Source organism: Alligator sinensis, unplaced genomic scaffold (assembly GCF_000455745.1).
Source record: "Alligator sinensis unplaced genomic scaffold, ASM45574v1 scaffold547_1, whole genome shotgun sequence".
NCBI classification, from domain to species: Eukaryota; Metazoa; Chordata; order Crocodylia; family Alligatoridae; genus Alligator; species Alligator sinensis.
In genome coordinates, this window is record NW_005842217.1 from 1,832,828 (window position 1) to 1,849,987 (window position 17,160).

The window sequence follows — 17,160 nt, forward strand, 5'->3', positions numbered from 1 at the left end:
GCTGCCTTGTTCCCTGCTCCTGGCATAGGTTTTATGATTCACAGCATCATTTCTCCTGACTTGCAGGTACACTCCCGTGGGCCGCTCCTTTTTCTCTCCCCCGGAAGGTTACTACCACCCCCTTGGTGGGGGCAGGGAGGTTTGGTTTGGATTCCATCAGTCCGTCAGGCCTGCCATGTGGAAGATGATGCTCAACATTGATGGTAACTTGCTTTTACTGTCAGCAAAACCCAGTGCCACTTCATAGCTCCCTCTTCCTGTTCAGATGCACCAGTGATGATAGCCCACAGAGGCAATGCTGTAGAGCTCCAGGTTCTTCCTGCAGAGGTGGGGTTTACTTCTAGGTGCTGGGTAATAAGTGTTTGCATTGAGCTTGCACCAACAAATCCAAGCCAGGACTGTTGTACAGTACCTGGCATGATAGGGCCTCCTCCTGACTGAATGGTGCATGGAGGGTGTAGGCCCTCAAGACTTGGGACAGGAGAAGCCAAGCACAACACAGCAGTTAAGGAGTGTGTTTGAGGACCTGCCCTTAAGCAGGAGGGCTTGCTGTGTTGGCTTCTGGTAGATCTTTTACTCCACAAAGGGAAGGGAGAGAAGTCTTAGTGTCTTGACTTCCTTGCAGTGTCGGCAACGGCTTTCTACAAAGCCCAGCCTGTGATTGAGTTCATGTGCGAAGTGCTGGACATCCGGAACATTGACGAGCAGCCGAAGCCCCTGACGGATTCACAGAGGGTGCGCTTCACTAAGGAGATCAAAGGTAACAAGACGAGGCAGCACTGGGGACCAGTTTGCACCCTGTGAGTGGGTGGGTGGTGAAATGGCCCCAGAGAGAGAGTGACTTGTTTAAAGGGGCTGTATGATAAAATCTCTGGCCTGAGGCTTGGGAGACTGTGGATCTAATCCAAGCTCCTCTACAAATTCTGTGGGACCTTGGGCAAGGCAGTTAATCCCTTCCTGTCTGTAGGTGTGATGCATAGGCATGCCTTGAATTTAATTCTTAGCATTCTTGCACCTCCTAACTGGTCAGCACATGCTTGCTTCCTAGGGTGTTTTTTTGCATGCGTGTTCTGTCTGCAGAGGGTTAATTAAAGTATGTGTAATGTAGAAGGGATTTGAGTGGAAATGAACTCTGTGCACAGCCGCTCCTCGCATTTACCAGAGACTTGTTCTATCTCTTGCATCAGGTTTGAAAGTAGAGGTGACCCACTGTGGGCAGATGAAGAGGAAATACCGTGTGTGTAATGTTACCAGGCGACCAGCCAGTCACCAAACGTAAGACGGGTGGGAAGATGCCTTTGGAAAAATCTCTAAGCTCTTCTCCTTGTTACTTAGCAGCTGCTGGCCATGTCATTGAGATACAGAAGGAAAACTAACATGTGACAGGAAAAGGAGCTGCGTAGTTTTAGTGCTCCCCAGATGCTCCACACAGGGTGGCTTGCCTGTCTGCATGTAATGTGCTATACGTGATGAGAGATGGGTGCTGGTGAAAGGTATGCTACAAGCTGTCCATGCTTGTACCTCCCTGCATTTGATTTTCTTCTCAAATCAAAAACAGTGTTGTGCAGAACAGGAGCTTGAATCCTGTTAAATTCCCATGTGCAACTCTGCAGGCATGTTAGGGGTGTTGCACACAAGTGGAGACAGTGCCTTCCCTCCAGAGCTTCAGGACTCGCCAGTACAGCTGGGCTCTGTAGAGGTCTGTGAATTGTAGCAATAGCGAGTCCGTAGAACACTGGGTGTGAAACTGGCTCGTGAATAGGCTGTGGTTGGAGGGGGTTCCTACGTCGGTCTCTGGCGACTATTTGCCTAAATGTGTATTGCATTAGGTCAGCACTTCAGTCATTGCTTCCTCAGCCTATCTTGTCCTGTAGTTACAGCTGGTCACAGTATTTGGCCTTAAAGAAAGTTTGCCTTTTTTGGGTAGTGCCACTGGGTTGGGCTTTTTAGGGGGGAGAGAAAGAGGGGGGGGTTGAGCGATCAACAGCAGTTGTTTTTGAAAACCACATTATTTTGGTTGTTGCTATACACAAAATGGACACAATGAAAGAAAACCTTGGGGGAGAAACTCTTTCCCTCCTAGTATTTCTCTTCTTTTGACCAGCCCTAACCATTGCATCAGTGCCATTAAGTTTCATCTGACTTCGCCATAGAGCTGTCTGCTGTGTTGGGAAAAATGACATGCAAAACATTGGGAAGAACAGATCCAGGGCAAGGCAGCATCCTTTTGGAAGGGGTGCAGTTCCCCAGCAAATCTCCCCCATGCTCCTCTCTTCAGCTCCACGAATCCCTCTGGATGTGAGCCACTTCGGCTCGAGGTTGCTTCTGTGCATGGTCCAGGATGCAATACAAGAGGCTTCACTACCCCACCCAGCACTCTGCTCCCAGTCAGCTTCTGTGTTCCTCTAGAATCTGCAGTTTGGAGGTCCCTTCCATTTGAACCATTGACTCAGAGAGCCTGGGCCAGTGCTGGAAAACGTGCTGCCTGCACAAGGGATTCACAGCGTGTGTGGTGTCCTAATTCTGGTCCTGTTGAGAATACTGGGGCAATTCTGAGTTCTCCTGAAACCGTTTATGGAGCTGGGGAACAGCTAGCACTAATGGAGCAAGGAAGTTGCACGTTCCTGTCCTCAGTGAGATGGCATTTCTTGATATCTCTTGGCAGCAGGAGTTCAGGTTTTAGTGGTTTCCAAGTGCTGCAGTCCCCCTTTCTGGTCTCTCTTGTGCTAGTGCCCTGTTGCAAGCAGAAAGAAATTCATCTGTCTCTGAGCCCAGCTATGCTGCTGCAAAGGGCGGCTGAGCAAATGCAACCCCCTGTAACTGGCCGTATTTCCGTGTCCTGTGCCATGGTGTCCCATAGTGGAAGGTTTGCCCTGTTTTTAACATGGCTGGTGAGAGGAGCATGTGGGGTGCAAGCCCAGGGTCAGATTATACCTACACTGACATTCATAAGTGTCACCTCTTGCTTTCTGACTGACTCCTTTGTCATTGCTATCAGGAAGCTGTTGGCTTCCTGCGCCCCAGCCCAGCCTTGGGCTTCAGAAATATCTAAGGTTTCTTATCTGACTGGATGCAGCCTTAGCTGTTTTTTTCCCCCTCCTCCAGGTTCCCCCTGCAGCTGGAGAGTGGCCAGACTGTGGAGTGCACGGTGGCTCAGTACTTTAAGCAGAAATACAACCTGCAGCTGAAATACCCCCACCTACCATGTCTGCAGGTTGGCCAGGAACAGAAGCACACATACCTGCCACTGGAGGTGAGTGCCAGTCCTGCATCCTGGGCCTGAGGCTCTCCTATGGCCTCTTGGCTGAGGCTGGGAACAGGGGGGATCAGTTCATAGTCACTGCATCTTGGAAAGGGTTTTGGGAGGTGGCATTGGACCTTAAGCAGCAGATCCAGTCAGCCTCAAACTTGAAGGGCCCAGCTGTTACGCAGGGCTGTAGCAGGGATCATTCGCGCGCTCAGCCGCATGGGGTGGGCGTAGGTTATGTGGTTCTGCTGCCCAGCGGGTTTCTAACATGCTCCTGTTTGCTGTCTTCTGTTCTCCACCTTACAGGTGTGTAACATTGTGGCAGGCCAGCGCTGCATCAAGAAGCTAACAGACAATCAGACGTCAACCATGATAAAGGCAACAGCAAGGTCCGCCCCGGACAGGCAAGAGGAAATCAGCCGCCTGGTATGTAGCACCTGCCCCTGGCCTCCTTCTAGGAGGAGCTGTGTGGGGAGAAAAAAGGAGCTTTCACCCAGAGGACTGAGAGTCCTCTAGGGGATGGGTGTCACCTAATATGAGTGACAGAATAGGCACATTATGGCTGTGAACCCCTGTAACCTAAACTGTTTTTGAATGGGGACTTGTATGCTCCGGAGTGACTTCAGCTGTTGCCATTTAGCTGTTACATCTGTCTCCTCCTATAGCAGTGTAAGCGAGCTACATTTGCTGTAATTTTAACCCTGAATGTAACCCTGAATTATCTTTTAGTGATATACCTTGAGTCTTTTCATACAGTCTTGCTGAGCTTGTTCCTGGCTGTCTCAAAGCTGGCCACCCTAAGTATCCTCAACAACTATAAACCATTCAAAAGGAATTAGTGGCGCACAGTCTGCTTCCTCTAGTAATATGCAATGAATGTAGAGAGGAAATCTGTCTGAATGTAAACTTGCACTCAATAAAGCCAAGTCTGAGTGATCATGGAAACTGCACATGGTGCAGGGACCTGATTCAGGGCTTGTCATTGATGGACTCAAACCAGAAGAAACTAGAGCTAAGAAGTGAATGGAAGGTTTGAGAGTTGCAGGGATAGTGTTCACGGGTAAGGCTTGCTTTCAGTAGTGGTACTTCTTGCTGGCCGTCTTGGAGACAGGCTGCTGAAAGCAGTGGTCAGGATGCTATAATGCTGGAAGGGATGCTTAACTCTTGGGGAAAGTCAGCACATCAGGGAGCTGAAGAGCATTTAGTGTAGCTGGCTCATGGTGAGGAATCAGGTCATGGCCCATTACTCTAAGATATGATTCCAAGCTCCAGAATCCGGTGAGTACTGATATTTCTGCTGGGGCTTTTAATGTCTGTTTTCTGCCAGGCTGAACCTCTCCTGTTAAGCCTTAACTTCTATTCTCCATTGCACTGGAATGAATACAAAGTTATTCCACTGGGGTCAGTACTGAGCAGATTTTTCCCCTTTGTTTTCAAATCCTTGCCAGAGACTTTAGTTTCAGAGCATTAGAGCGGCTTTTGCTTTCCTCTCCTTGTTCAACAGTGTCATCTCTGAGCAACAGCCTTGTCTTTGCTCAGGCCACTCTTGGTGAGATCAGTCTGGTCAGTTTTGAGTGTGTGCATAGGTACCTATCTGTCCTGCTCTCCTAAGAGGGGCTAAATAGTTAACTGTCAGGATCTGAACTGGTGTCTCTCTTAATCCTTCCTCCTGGCCTTTTCTTCTCCTCTAGATGAAAAATGCCAGTTACAACCTAGATCCGTACATACAGGAGTTTGGGATAAAGGTGAAGGATGACATGACGGAGGTGACTGGGAGGGTCCTTCCTGCACCAATCCTACAGTATGGAGGACGGGTAAGCAGGGGGCACCTTGGCATGGACACATGTTTGTCCATCTCAAGACCATTGGGAAGTCCTTTTGTCACAATTTGGAGTCTGGAACACTCACTGCTTTGGGGACTGATGTGCGGTGCGTTAAGAACAGAAGCAAACCATCTAATCTTTACACTGGGGTTTCAAGGCTGGGATTTTCAAAGCAGCCTTGGATAGTTACAACAACAAATCCATTTGCAAATCCTGGTCTCACACATCAGGAATATATTGAAGTACAAGTAGAGCTTATTGCGTTCTCCTCCCTTCCCTTCCTTTTTAAAAGAAGGCTTCTCCCAAATCAAGCACAAAAGGTGCTTTAATCAAAGCCACAGGTGGCTTTGTGGATGAATTCTTTGGCCTTTCCCCACCGCAGATCCAGATCTAAAATCTGGAGCTTATCCGTGTGCTGATCCCTGCCCCTTGGTTTCCTGCAACCCATTGTATGTGGGCCTCAGAACCTTCTGAGACCAAGAGGTAATCGTCACACAAGGCCACTCAGCAGTCAGACGGGAATGAGCTCAGGTTGCATTCAGTCCAAACTAGGTTTGACTTGCTCATGGAAGAGGAAAAATGGCCTTTCCGGGTTCCAAGCCTCTGATCATCCAGTTCCAAAAGCCTATGAAGGGCTGGGAAATTTTTGCAGTTGAGTGGTTCTTCTTTGACCAAGGCACGTAGCTTGCTGCCGGGGGCAGGCTTTGTGACTTGGTCACTGGAAAGGTTTTTCTCTAAGTTCTTTTCTGACCTTAACCATAGTGGGATCGAGCTCTTCCCATCGCTCTACAGGAAGCCATGTTGCTACATTCCTTCCCATGCCAGGGTGACAGGCTTGGGGAAGCCACAGGTTGCCTTTTCTATTGGGCAGAGTGCACCTCAGATCTGGGTTTGTGGTGCCAGCTGTCTGTCAGTGACTTGACTCCTTCTGGATGCTTGCCTTGCAGAACCGGGCGATCGCCACTCCCAACCAGGGCGTGTGGGATATGCGCGGGAAGCAGTTCTACAACGGCATTGAGATCAAAGTGTGGGCCATCGCATGCTTTGCCCCTCAGAAGCAGTGTCGAGAAGAGGTGCTGAAGTAAGGAGCTGGGAGTGGCAGTGGGGAGGGGAAAGCCAGAGCAGGCATCAGTGTGCCCAGATGCTTGAATAAAGCGACTTCTCAAAGAGCCACCCAGCTTTTCTCAATCCCCTGCTCCTCTTTTAGTAGCTGGAAGCTTTTAGATTTAAACTTCTCTGCTTGTACTCCTCAGGGTTTGACAGTCAGCTTTTGTCGCCTTCTGTCTGGCAAATGGGAATTTCTTGCCTGGTTTCAGGCTTACCTTGGAATTCAGTGTAGCCCCTGGGTTTCCCTTCTGCCCCCTTCAGCACCTTCAGCACCTTCTAAACTTGAGCCTCCTGCTGTGTCTACCTTATTAAGGAAGATTCAACCTTGGTGGTCTGCTCTGTGCTGTGGAATATGAAGCAGCAGGGCTGTTTCTGCCTTCATCTAAGGGTAGAAGGGCTCTTTAAAAAGGCAGAGTATATTTCCTCCCCCCCCTGCTCTCCTGAGCATTTAAACCTTTGGGGGTGCATCATCCATGATGCTGTTTAGGTATGGGCAGGGGTGCACTGGCAATGTGGTGTAACCCTCCAGAGCTGGCTGCTTATTTGGCATGTCTCTAGAAGCCCCAACACGGACTGTCAGCTTCTGAACTCTTGTCCTCTGGGAAGGCTTGAAAATTCCTGGGTTCTGTCCCCGGTAAACAATCTGGTAAGACTGAAAAGTGATAGTTGGCCTTGTGTCTGGCAGTGCTGCTGGTGACGGGGTTGTATTGGGGACTAATCCTCCCTGTGAATTCCCACATGAATCCAGCTCCAAATTGCATGCTTGCTGGCCTTATTTCCTTGCGTATTGGCCACTGCCTTAATCTGCACTTAAATTCTTGGTGCAGCATTGAGCTGTAAACGTGCTATGGCCACTGGCTACAATAGCTGGGACAGTTGTGAACAGGTTTAATGGAGTCGCTGGGATGCTTGAGTTGATGCTGATAAAAGGGAGGTTGTCATTATGTAACCTCAAAAAGGCAGAGCAGCATAACAGAGCCAGCTGGAGCTGGTGGGCTATGGGGCTCCTTGCTGGGCTGTTTGAAGCAAATAAAAAACTTAACATTACACAATAATCTGACCGCATGCATGTACTGAACACTTAAATGTCTGAAGCTCAGTGATAGGTGAATGATTTGCTTCAGCTCTGGCAAAATTATGGAACTCTACCAGCCCAGATCAGTTTTATAGAGTGATCTTACTCAAGAGAACTCCTTCACCTGTTAGAGCAAGTTACTAGCTGTGCAGGCAAGGAGACCTTTGCTGGACTGGAGCCATTCAGCCAGCAATGGCTTGTTCCAGCCATTCTGCACTTCGCCCCTAAGCATGCTGAGTGCAGGACTGGGATGAGGTACCCTTTCCTTTTTCCATCTCTCTTGGGTATGCTGGTTCCTATGAAAACCACAGGTTAACCAGAGCAAGGGGAGTGGAATGGGCTCCTTTTCCACCCTGTGCTGCAGTGTGCCAGCTGCAACAGTGTAGGTTGGAGGAAGAATTTGCTCAGGGACTGACTTGTGCTTTCTGTCCTGGTGCAGGAACTTCACAGACCAGCTGCGCAAGATATCCAAGGATGCAGGGATGCCAATCCAGGGACAGCCATGCTTCTGTAAATACGCCCAGGGCGCAGACAGCGTGGAGCCCATGTTCCGACACCTCAAAAACACCTACTCAGGGCTCCAGCTCATCATTGTCATCCTACCAGGGAAAACACCCGTGTATGGTATGTCTGTGAGGGACACCCCGGGATAGGGGATGGACTACAAGAAATGCTTGTAGTCTCTACAGTGCCATTGTGCAAGCAGCTCCTCCTATGACACGTCCCCTCCCAGCTTGAGGACCGATTTACATTGAATGTTCTGCAGTGAGTCCTGCCTCATCCCTTATAACCAGGATGGTGGATAATTTGTCACCTTAAATAGCAATATTTTTCATGCTGAAAGAGGATTCCAGTGAAAATAACTTTTTGTTGGGACTCAACCCCCCACCCCGCAGCATTTGTTTCCCAGACGTGTCTGTGTACTGGCTTTGAGACACCTTATCTAGGTACATGTGGATTCTCCATCCATCACTTGAAGCCTTTACATCTAAAATTAGATGGCTCCTTTCTCCAAAAGGTGCTGCAGCTAAACCAGAAGCCATGGCCTTGCTGCAGAAATCACTGTGGGGGGAGGCGGGGGGACAGGTCTCTAGCCTGCGCTAATACAGGAGGTCAGGTTTGGTCTCTTTCAGCCCTAGACTTTTGTGCAACTGTACTCGCAAGCCCTGGGCTTATTAACAGATCAGAACTACACTCAAACTTTCAGCACCCAGAGGTTGAAATGCAATAAATGAAGTCATAGTCAAATACATGGAAAGGTAAAAGCCAGGGGTGAAGGGAGATACGGGTGGTTTTTACCTTGCATTCAGGACCTCTGTCTTCTACATACGTGAGGTCCTAGCTTAATAATGAGGTGGGTGGAGAATAATTGTACCTGCTTTATAGATGGGTAAGCCAATTGCCTGGAGCCCCTTGCAGCTGAGTCTGGGAATAAAACCTAGGAATCCTGGTGCCAGAGTCCCCTTCTTCCTCTTCTAGCTGTCCACAGTCTCCCTTTAATGTCCAGTTACGCAAAGCTGCTGCTGGAGGCTATTCATGCTCTGTCTGTGCCCGCAGCGGAGGTAAAGCGTGTGGGGGACACGCTCCTGGGGATGGCCACACAGTGTGTTCAGGTCAAGAACGTGGTGAAGACCTCTCCACAAACCCTCTCCAATCTCTGCCTCAAGATCAATGTCAAGTTGGGTGGAATCAACAACATCCTCGTGCCTCATCAGCGGTATGTACATGTCCCTTGTCAGTAGTGTGGCACGTCCTTCCTCTGTTCCTATAGGCTTTCCCTTGCTTTAAGGGCCCTGTATCCCAACTCTTCTGCTGTGGTAGAGCAGGGCACAGCCCTGAAGGGGTGCTCCTGCTGGAGAGTGCCACTGGGCTTTCTCTTCCCAACCCCTGCAGCCCTGGGATGTCAGGATCAAGCTGGGATGTCCACCAGAGTTCACTTGCTAAGAGCAAGTCTCAACATTTTCTTGAGCTAGTTCTAGCATGGGAAGGGTAAACGGAAACTCTTCTCTGTAGATCAAGAGCCCTGCCTCTAGAATAGTTCCTTCATGGTGGCTTGTTCAATAAACCCAGAGAACAGATGCAGAAGGCTGGTGTAAACTCTTCCAGAAAGGAGTACCCCTGACAAAACTGGTTCTGTATTTCCCCCTTGGTCACTAAAGTTAATGTATATAGTAGGTTGAGATAAACCTAAGCACTTCCTTCCCATGCAGATGGGGTGGGCTATGAGAGAGAGACTACATACTTAGCTTTTACACTGTGCATAAAGCTAAGCACATGTCTAAGCTCTTGCTGGGTAGGGGCCTAAATGTCTGGTTCTAGTCTGTAGCAGCGTTCCTTTTTGGCTTTGGGTATCTGGTGAGCAGGTATCTGTGGTCCCAAACTGATAAGCAATATGGTTTCACAAAAGACTTCCCTCCCCCCACCAAAGCCCTGAGGCTAGCTGGCTGTGAGGGGTGGGGTGGGGTTTGTTGTGCCTTGAGCAAAGGCAGATGTAGGCTCTAAGAGGAGGCTGAAACCTTTCTCTGATTTAGTTGTCACATCTAGGCAAGTCTGAGTGCAGGGGGATTTCTCTAGTACACTCTGTCACTCCATGTCCATCAGTGTCTGGGAATGGCTAATGCCAGTGCAGTTTGACTCTAAACCAGAGCCAATACTTCTGCTGTCTATTCTTTCCAACCAGCTCGGCCGTCTTTCAGCAGCCAGTGATTTTCCTCGGAGCTGATGTCACTCACCCGCCAGCAGGAGATGGGAAGAAGCCTTCCATCACAGCTGTGAGTTCCCTTCTGGCCCATGGGAGCGGGGTGGTGTTGCTATCTCTAGCTGCGTTTTGGAGAGGGGTGGGTGTAAGCCCCAGGCGTCACTGGCAACATGCGTCACTGGCAAGGGACGAGCATGGGGAGGGGGCAAGGGACAAGGGGCCATTTGTTTTGGATGTGGGGGGGCAAGTCTCACTTTCCCTGGACTGGGGTTTACCCAAATTCAGCAACACAGGGAATCTCAGAGCTACTAGGCTGCACTTACCACTTGATGCCCTTGCATCCAAGCAAGGACTGTCCCTGGAGTGCTGGCTCCAGCCCTCTGAGCTTCCCCAGGGCTGCAGGTGCTGGGTTGATTTTTCTCCTCTGTAGAAGCCAGGAAGTTGGAGGGGGCTTGAGGAGTGATTTCTGGCAGCCACCAGCAGATGGGGCCTGAGAGACATGCAACAGGGACCCATGTAAAACCCCAGTTTTCTGTTGAAAGCCTCAGGCTGATGCTTCCTCTGCTGTAGACTGGGCCAAGGGGGAAGTATTGCCTGTGTGCTGACCAGAGCTGCTTGTAGGCGTGATGGAAGCACTCACCTGGGCTGTTGAGGACCACTGTGGACCTCTGTGCTTTTGCTGAGACGTGCGTAGGCGAGTGATGTGGACGGTGACTTGTTCTGTGCCTCAGATGCTGGTACAAGACCTCTCCAATTTTGGGGTGTGATGGGTGCTGCTGTTAACCACCAGGTGGCAAATTCTGGCTCTTAGCTGGATCTGAGGTCAGGGGCAGTGTACCTTGCCCATCCTTTGATCCAGCAGCCTAGTGTTTGCAGTTTGGTCTACGGCTAGACTATTAGAATTGATCCAGCTTTATGCAGATCTTGCAAAGTGAGGTCTCCGGGTATTTCCCGAGTTGGCTTTTTATTGGGAGTACCTCATGGTTTTGTGTTTGACATGCAGAGCCCACTTCTGCCTGGGAAAGGGATCTGTGTGGGTAAGCCCTTTGTGGCAGGGAGTTTGTCCCATTGATTGCCTTGTCCATGAAATGGCCTGGCCCTGTGACCAGATGGAAGAACATCTGCTACTGAATCCCTAGTACTGTTTATTGTGCACCTGGGCTCTCCTTGGAGACCTGCTGTTCAGGTGTGAGCCAGGCCAGACCCTGTATCTTGTGGGGAAAGATATCAACTTAAGCTGCAGCCAAGTGGGAAGACAGTTCTTGCGCAGGGGGAGTAGAAAGCATGTTGTACTCCTCCCACATGCCCATGACCCAGGGTATTAAAGTGCCTAGAATGAAGCTTGACCTTGAACGCAACCAGAACAGGAGTGCCTTTTCTGCTGTGCTGGATACCTTTGCTAGGCTGAGGCACCAGAGTGCAAGGGGAAGGTGATGGGGCAGCCTGACTGTATGGCAGCATATAACTTGCTTGGGATTTTAACATGATACCATGTGTTTTGTCCAACTTAAGGAAGATATTGGGGCCTGGCAAGAGCAATAAAGCATGTTAGTAGAGTCCTTATTAAACCCTGAGCATCACGGGATTCACAGCACGAGTTTTCCTGGGCATGCACACACATTGTCTTAGTAGTTACTCCTCAGTCTGAAGGGGGCAGGGAGTGCTGTGGGTGAGACAAGTGCAGGCTGTCTGACCTGGGTGTTTTATGGCTTTTGCAGTTACTGACAACATCTTTCGAGTGGTTTTGTTTTCCACTCGAAAGACTGAGGAACCTCTTAAGAAATGCTTCCTGCAAATGTACGTCTAGGGGGAGAGTTTGCCAGTGAAATATGCCTCAAAATTTAAATGAAACTTCAATGAGATTTTGCAAAACCTTAAAGGCAGTGAAAATGTGTCTGCAGTAGAGATGAATCCCAGTGAGAACTTTTGTGTGTCGATTCACCGTGCTTTTCTGGTGGTGTGTATAGCCCTGGCATGGCAGCATTAGGGGCTGTGGAGTTCAGCTGTGCTGGTTTTGCCTTCGTAGGTGGATTGGGGCAGGAGGAACAGCCTCAGCAATCTTTTGACTTGTAATAGCATATGAGGTATTAATGAAGTAGGTAAAAAATGCCATTTGATTAAGCACCTGATAGAGTTTTTAGCTGAAGCAGCAGGGGAGCTCTAGTTTGTGGCTTAATCCCAAATTTAGTGCCCTTTTGAAATCAGCAGGATTTTTGTGTCTCACTTCAGGGAGGCCAGGATTTGGGTTGTAGAGAACTAGCTACTACACGTGTGTTATTTTAAATACCTTGCATTCATGCTCTTTGCTACGTGCAGAGGGAAGACGGTCTGGACCAATTCCCAACCTTGCCAGTCCTGAGCATTTGGAAGCCATGAGTCAGGGCCCCAATTAAGTCATGAGGTCTTAAATATAAACTTGGGGCTCTTTATTTGTGCTTGGGTTTTTGCATGAATGACCTATGCCCCTGGCGGTTGGGGGGGCATGGCAGTGGCAGGAGCACAGCAGCAGGAAGCGAGGGGCTCCTGCAGATGCCGCCAGCACTGTTGGCGGTGGGGGTGGCGAGCGCCCACCAGGAGTCGGCGACCACCTACAGGCACTGCTGGCAGTGTTGGCGGTAGCCAGTGGGGATTGCTGACCACCCACAAAGGCCGGCGGGGTGGCGAGCGGTGACTGCCCGCAGGCACCGCTGACAGTGTTGGCGGCACCTTTTTGTAGGGGGTGCACTGCCATGCTCAGGGGGTGCATTACCCTCATGCACTCTCTACCCGTTGCCCCTGGATGTTTGAGCTTTTGGGGGCCATGTTTCCAAGCCTCTCTCCACCACCCGAACTACTAGGGACTTAACTTTTTATTTAAAATGAAAGATTTGATTCTTGTGTCGCCATGTGATCCCTGGGCGCTGGGACCAAGCATCATTTTTGTGATATTTTTTTAATCTCAAGTTTTGGCAACATCATTCAGGCAGTGCCTCAAACCTGGAGTAGGCTGGTGCAGTGGGACAGCATGACCCCCAAAGCTTACTGAAATGGTGAGAAATGCTCTTTTAACATTACCAGTCAGGCCCTTAAAGAGCAGAATATAAATGTAAGGAGAAACTCAGAGGCATGGTAGGCAGTCTGGGTGTTGCTGACATGTAATACAATCACAGAGGATTTAGCCTCCTGTGCTGGATGTGCAGTAACAGTACTTTGCTCTTTCATAGCACTGTGCCTCAAGCACCCTGGGGAGGCAGCTCTCATCCCTGCTTCAGAGACCTCTCCCAGAGTGGCATATTTCTTATACTTGGCACACTGGTATCCTTGTTTCCTAGTAGGAAAAAAAATGAGGCTCACTGCAACTTGTCCAGCATCACCAAGGCAGAGAGCGACAGATCTGAGGCTGGAACCCAGGAGTCCTGGCCTCTGGTTCTGCTGCTAAAGATGCCTTTTGACAGCATTGAATCTATTTCAGTTTACAGAAGCTTTCTAAAAGGGAGCACAGACAGATGGGCAGGCTTTCGCTACACGTGCTGCCTGTGATCCACTCTCCTCGGAGATAACCCCATCTGCTACAGTTAGAGTTCTCTCTTGGCTGGAAGGGGAGGAGAACCTACAGTGCTCCGAAGGTTCCTCTGATTTTAGCTGTTTCAGACAGGAGTTGGGGTGGTAGGCCCAAGACCAACTGGGCCCTCGCAGGGAACGAATGTGCCACTCACAGCTTCTCTCCCTTTTACTAGTTGTGCTCTGGCTCAGAGTGCCTCTCCAGTACAGCATTGTAGCACTGTCTGCAGTTGTCTGGAACTGTGAACATCTCTCCAACGGCAGCTTCTTGGCAGTGGCCACTCCAATTGCTGACCTGTACCCGTCGCAGCCATGGAGCTGTGAAGAGGGGAAGTTGGCTCTTCCGCTGGGAAGTGACGATATGGAAGCTGCTTGCTCCTGATGGGTGGAAGAAATATTCCAGTTCATCCATGGACACGACTTGCCACCATGTCCCTTTCTGAACCCCAGGGCAGCTTTGTTCCATAGTATCTGGTGACTCATGTTGTTCTTCGCACAGCATCACAGCTGAGCAAGGCTGCTCAGGCCTCCTTGCCCCTGACCCTTCCAGGCTCTGCTTGTAAGAGTATGGTCTCGCTGAATACCCCATGGCTTCTTCATGGGCCCTTGGGAGGATTGCTGTCTAGCAACCACGAGGAGCATGGGGCTACTCTCCTAAGGAAAGGACGAGGGTAACGTGAAGAGTAGTGGGGGCAGATGCCCCAGTTTCCCAGGCACCACAATTCTCTGTTCGCCTGGTTTTGTTCAGGACAGTTTGTCAATGGGGAGCAGAACTGGGGGTGAACTGCAGCTGGCAGGGGTTTTACTTTTTAATTTGCCAAGTAAGAGTTGCCTGCTGGGTGGAAGTGTTTCTTGCTCTTTCCTACGTGGCTTAAATACTGCCATGTGGTATGGATACCTAGGGATGAGCTGAGGTGAGAACCTAGCTAGAGGAAAGCACTGAGACATATATTAAACAGGCATTTAAGCATGGACAGCTGCAGCAGCTTTGCATAAAGAATACAGGTCTGTGTTGTCTGGATGTAACTCTCCTGTTGGCTCAGTGGTATAATAATAATCAGTCTGGTACAGCTCCTTCCATCTGTGAAACTCCAAGCCCCTTACAGAAGCACGTGACATCCCAAACGTGGTGGAACAGAGGTGGCGCTTCTGATATAGCCTACAGTGGCATGGACAAGAGCAGCCGTTCATGATTTCTTGGCTGCACGTAGCAGGGGTGATAGAGCGGGGAAGGAAGAGATGAGGGTGGCAGCAATGATGTTGCCAATTTAGCATTACATGTTGGTGGTTCTGTGCTTTTTTGGGGGGAGGGGGCATGGCGGTTGTTGCTGATGCATTAAAAAGGAAGGTGAATGGAAGGACGAGTACTTCAGATGTATTTGTAGACGGGCAATATGGGAACTGATCAACACTGTTCCATGCTTACTTATATTAATACCACTTCAGAGCCCTCTGCAGTGCTATCAGGACCCATGTGTCTGCAACAAGGAGGTGACTTTTTTAGCCAGTCCAAAATCACCCTGGGGTTGGCAGAGCTTGGGGTGGAGGGTCTAGATCTCCTGTGTCCTAGTCCCACAGGCGGTAATGCCTCTAGAGAAAATAGGTGCTTTGCAGTCCTGCCCTGTGGCAAAAGGGAGGGAGGCAGCAGTGACCTGGCTGTCCCAGTAGTGCCGCGCAAGCCAGCAAGGAGGAGACGGCAGCAGTTAGCATTTCCTTTTGGACCTTGATTCTCTGCAGTCCCTGCTTTTTTCATCCTGTATCTCTTGAGCTCTTTGAGAAGAAAGGGGCATGGTGCTTCAGCTAAGAGGCTAGGTTGTTGTTGTCCCTGTTTGCAGCTGCGCAGCAAAACTAATCTGTCACCCCTTGCCATTTCTTCTGTAACTCCTGAGCGTGGCCCATTTCCTTTCTGTCACTATAGGTTGTGGGCAGCATGGATGCCCACCCGAGCCGTTACTGTGCCACGGTGCGTGTGCAGCGACCACGACAGGAGATTATCGAGGACTTGTCATACATGGTGAGGGAACTTCTTATCCAGTTCTACAAGTCCACCCGCTTCAAGCCCACCAGGATCATCTTCTATCGGGACGGGGTTCCCGAGGGGCAGCTCCCGCAGGTAAGGAACCCATTGGCCTTCTGCTGTGCCTTGCTCACACGTGGTCAGAGGAGGTAAGATCAAGGATCCAAAACCACCTCCCTTGGATGTTTGAGCTTACAGTTGGCTCTGTTATGTGTGCAGTGTAACCCTTGAATGCAGGGAATGGCAGAGGTAATTCTCTGGGCTAGAGCTAGCCATAATATTGAGTCACTTCCTTACCAGCACCCCTGTTCAGGTTGCAATCAAAAAAGCTTCTTCGTGCAATCCCCAGGGGAGGCAAGCAGCCCGGGTAGCTTTTCAGAGAAGAACAAACACAGGTTGGGCTGAAACTGGGCAAGTGGCTTCGGGCCACACAAAGATGGATTTACTGTGACAGCCCCAGGTGCAAAGAACTTCCATGTTTAGCAGGCACCTGTGGTCCTGACCATGGCTTCTTTCTTTGGTCTCCATAGCAAATGGTCCTCAGTGATGGGTCACATCTGCCAGAAGGGGAGGGATCTGCATCTGCCTCTTCCCATCTGGCACATTCTTTTCTAGAGGTAGCAAATGCTGCCAGGTGCACTGGGGCCTGAGACCACCTCTGAGCATAGGTGCCGTGATGGGGACGAGAACTGTGCTGCCCATGCATGGGGGTGGCTCCGCAACTGATGGCTGAACTACAGTGGAAACATCCTGAGACTGGGTTTGAAAAATGAGACCTGGAAGTGCCCTGGTAGCTGTCAGCGTGGTGGTTAACAGCTTATCATGTTTGCTTTTAAGAGGAGGGGAAATCATCATGAAATAGCTGTACTTCTTCATGCACATGATGAGGAGTTTGTGATACTTATCTGCTACAGTGTACTTGGTTGTAAGGCAGCACAGTTTCTAGATCCAACTGCATTTAGAGAAACCTAGCACACTAGAAGCCAGCCCAATAGTGTATGGTACATGTACAGCTGTCTCCCTGTTTGACTGGCTCAAACAGTGTCTGGGTATGGTGAGGGGGACAACACAGACCCTCTGGTAAAGAGGCAGTGCACTCTCATTCAGTCCACTGTTGTCTCTAGATTCTTCACTACGAGCTTCTGGCAATCCGGGATGCCTGCATCAAACTGGAAAAGGATTATCAGCCTGGCATCACCTACATAGTTGTCCAGAAACGGCACCACACCCGCCTTTTCTGTGCAGACAAGAACGAGAGGGTGAGAGCTTCCAAATGTGTGGGTAGGAGGGTGTTTAATCTTGGGGTCTGGGGGATTTGACTGGTCTTCCAGGAGAGGCCCCTGGCCTACCTGAGTAGCATATGTAGTGCCAGCAAATGGAAGCAATCCTTTCAGGGATGAGATCACGTACAACAGAGATCTCACTGCCTGTTGTGCCAGCTTGAGAAATCCAGGCAGTTGCTGGCTTGTATTTTGCATTCCTAAGCAGTGTTTAAAGGGCACCTGTGAGACTGAAAATACAAGCGTTTCTCTACCTGGGAAATTGCATGTAGATTCAGATGGAGAATTAGGGGGGAGGCAGCTTGGGGAGTAGGGGTAGTGTGTAAGCACAGCTTTTTGAGCGGAGCGTGTGTGTGCACCAGTTTCTTTTCTT

The 17,160-nt window shown here is 49.9% G+C and overlaps 1 protein-coding gene across 8 annotated transcripts in view; it reads left to right on the top strand.

Moving 5' to 3' along the window:
- Nucleotides 1-17,160, top strand: part of LOC102373826 (protein argonaute-1) — a 42,270-nt gene that overhangs the window by 21,911 nt on the left and 3,199 nt on the right. For 3 of the 8 annotated variants that reach the window (XM_025208055.1, XM_025208050.1, XM_025208053.1), the window contains 12 exons: nucleotides 67-203; nucleotides 626-760; nucleotides 1,188-1,275; nucleotides 3,106-3,253; nucleotides 3,554-3,673; nucleotides 4,939-5,061; nucleotides 6,018-6,151; nucleotides 7,692-7,876; nucleotides 8,810-8,969; nucleotides 9,933-10,023; nucleotides 15,409-15,603; nucleotides 16,632-16,784. In XM_025208055.1, the coding sequence (XP_025063840.1) occupies nucleotides 67-203; nucleotides 626-760; nucleotides 1,188-1,275; nucleotides 3,106-3,253; nucleotides 3,554-3,673; nucleotides 4,939-5,061; nucleotides 6,018-6,151; nucleotides 7,692-7,876; nucleotides 8,810-8,969; nucleotides 9,933-10,023; nucleotides 15,409-15,603; nucleotides 16,632-16,784 (1,669 nt within the window). The remainder of the gene's footprint in view (nucleotides 1-66; nucleotides 204-625; nucleotides 761-1,187; nucleotides 1,276-3,105; nucleotides 3,254-3,553; nucleotides 3,674-4,938; nucleotides 5,062-6,017; nucleotides 6,152-7,691; nucleotides 7,877-8,809; nucleotides 8,970-9,932; nucleotides 10,024-15,408; nucleotides 15,604-16,631; nucleotides 16,785-17,160) is intronic. The other 5 variants (XM_006027005.3, XM_025208051.1, XM_025208054.1 and 2 more) reach the window with 2 other exon arrangements.